The 927-nt window shown below is 57.1% G+C and overlaps 1 protein-coding gene across 1 annotated transcript; it reads right to left on the bottom strand.

Annotated features, from left to right (window-relative positions):
* Positions 1-237: 237 nt before the first annotated feature.
* On the bottom strand, positions 238-874 carry LOC106820312 (NADPH--cytochrome P450 reductase-like; the record flags this gene model as incomplete). Its single annotated transcript, XM_014824835.1, has 2 exons — positions 238-513; positions 839-874. Coding segments are annotated over 2 exons (312 nt in total), but the record flags the coding sequence as incomplete, so codon positions are not given.
* Positions 875-927: the final 53 nt, after the last annotated feature.

The following is a 927-nucleotide window of genomic DNA, read 5'->3' as shown; positions in this document are numbered from 1 at the left end:
GATCACCAGGATCTCGACCTTTGCTTGACCAGAACGTGCGTCTAAGAGCGGTAACGACGGCAGATTTATGTGCAAAGACATGTGGTTGGATGAGCGACGGTTTGTTGTACTCTGCAGCCACGCAAAATACTCCGGTCGCTGTTCTGAATTGCCAATCTCAATTCGCAAGTAGAATTGCCAACCTCAGAGAGCGGCATGCAAAAACTGTATAACTAGATACACGCTGTTTTTTTTTTTTTATCTCGTACCTTCGCTCTTATAGTGGTGTCGCTCCTGTATGAACCCCCGGAACGGTGCCAACCCCGTTCCCGGACCGATCATCAACACGGGCGTCGACGTCTTGAAGGGCAGGCGGAACTGGGACTTGCGCACGAAGATGGGAACGCACGGCAGTGTCTCTCCAGCGGGCTGTTTCAGCTTCAGCCACGAGGTGGCGACACCGTGGTTCTGTCGTCCCGTCGGCGTCGCGTAGTCCGTGAGAACGGCGGTGATGTGAATGCTGTTCGGATGCACCTGGAGAACGAACGAGAGGCAGAAGCGTGATCAACGGAGAGAGAACACTGGTAGGGAGACTGTAAATGAGAGAGGTGTGGGAAGAGAAGTGGGGGAAGGGAGGTGGGAGAGAGGTGTGGCACCTACCTTGGGGGAGGAGAGGTGGGAGAAGAGGTGTGGCACCTACCTTGGGGAGGAGACGTGGGAGGAGAGGTGTGGCACCTACCTTGGGGGAGGAGACGTGGGAGGAGAGGTGTGGCACCTACCTTGGGGGAGGAGACGTGGGAGGAGAGGTGTGGCACCTACCTTGGGGGAGGAGACGTGGGAGGAGAGGTGTGGCACCTACCTTGGGGGAGGAGACGTGGGAGGAGAGGTGTGGCACCTACCTTGGGTGAGGAGACGTGGGAGGGGAAATGTGGCACTTACCTTGGGGGA

Source organism: Priapulus caudatus, unplaced genomic scaffold (assembly GCF_000485595.1).
Source record: "Priapulus caudatus unplaced genomic scaffold, Priapulus_caudatus-5.0.1 Scaffold10248, whole genome shotgun sequence".
Classification (NCBI taxonomy): domain Eukaryota; kingdom Metazoa; phylum Priapulida; class Priapulimorpha; order Priapulimorphida; family Priapulidae; genus Priapulus; species Priapulus caudatus.
The sequence above is the reverse complement of the archived record's forward strand: the minus strand, read 5'-3'. Positions and strand labels throughout refer to the sequence as shown.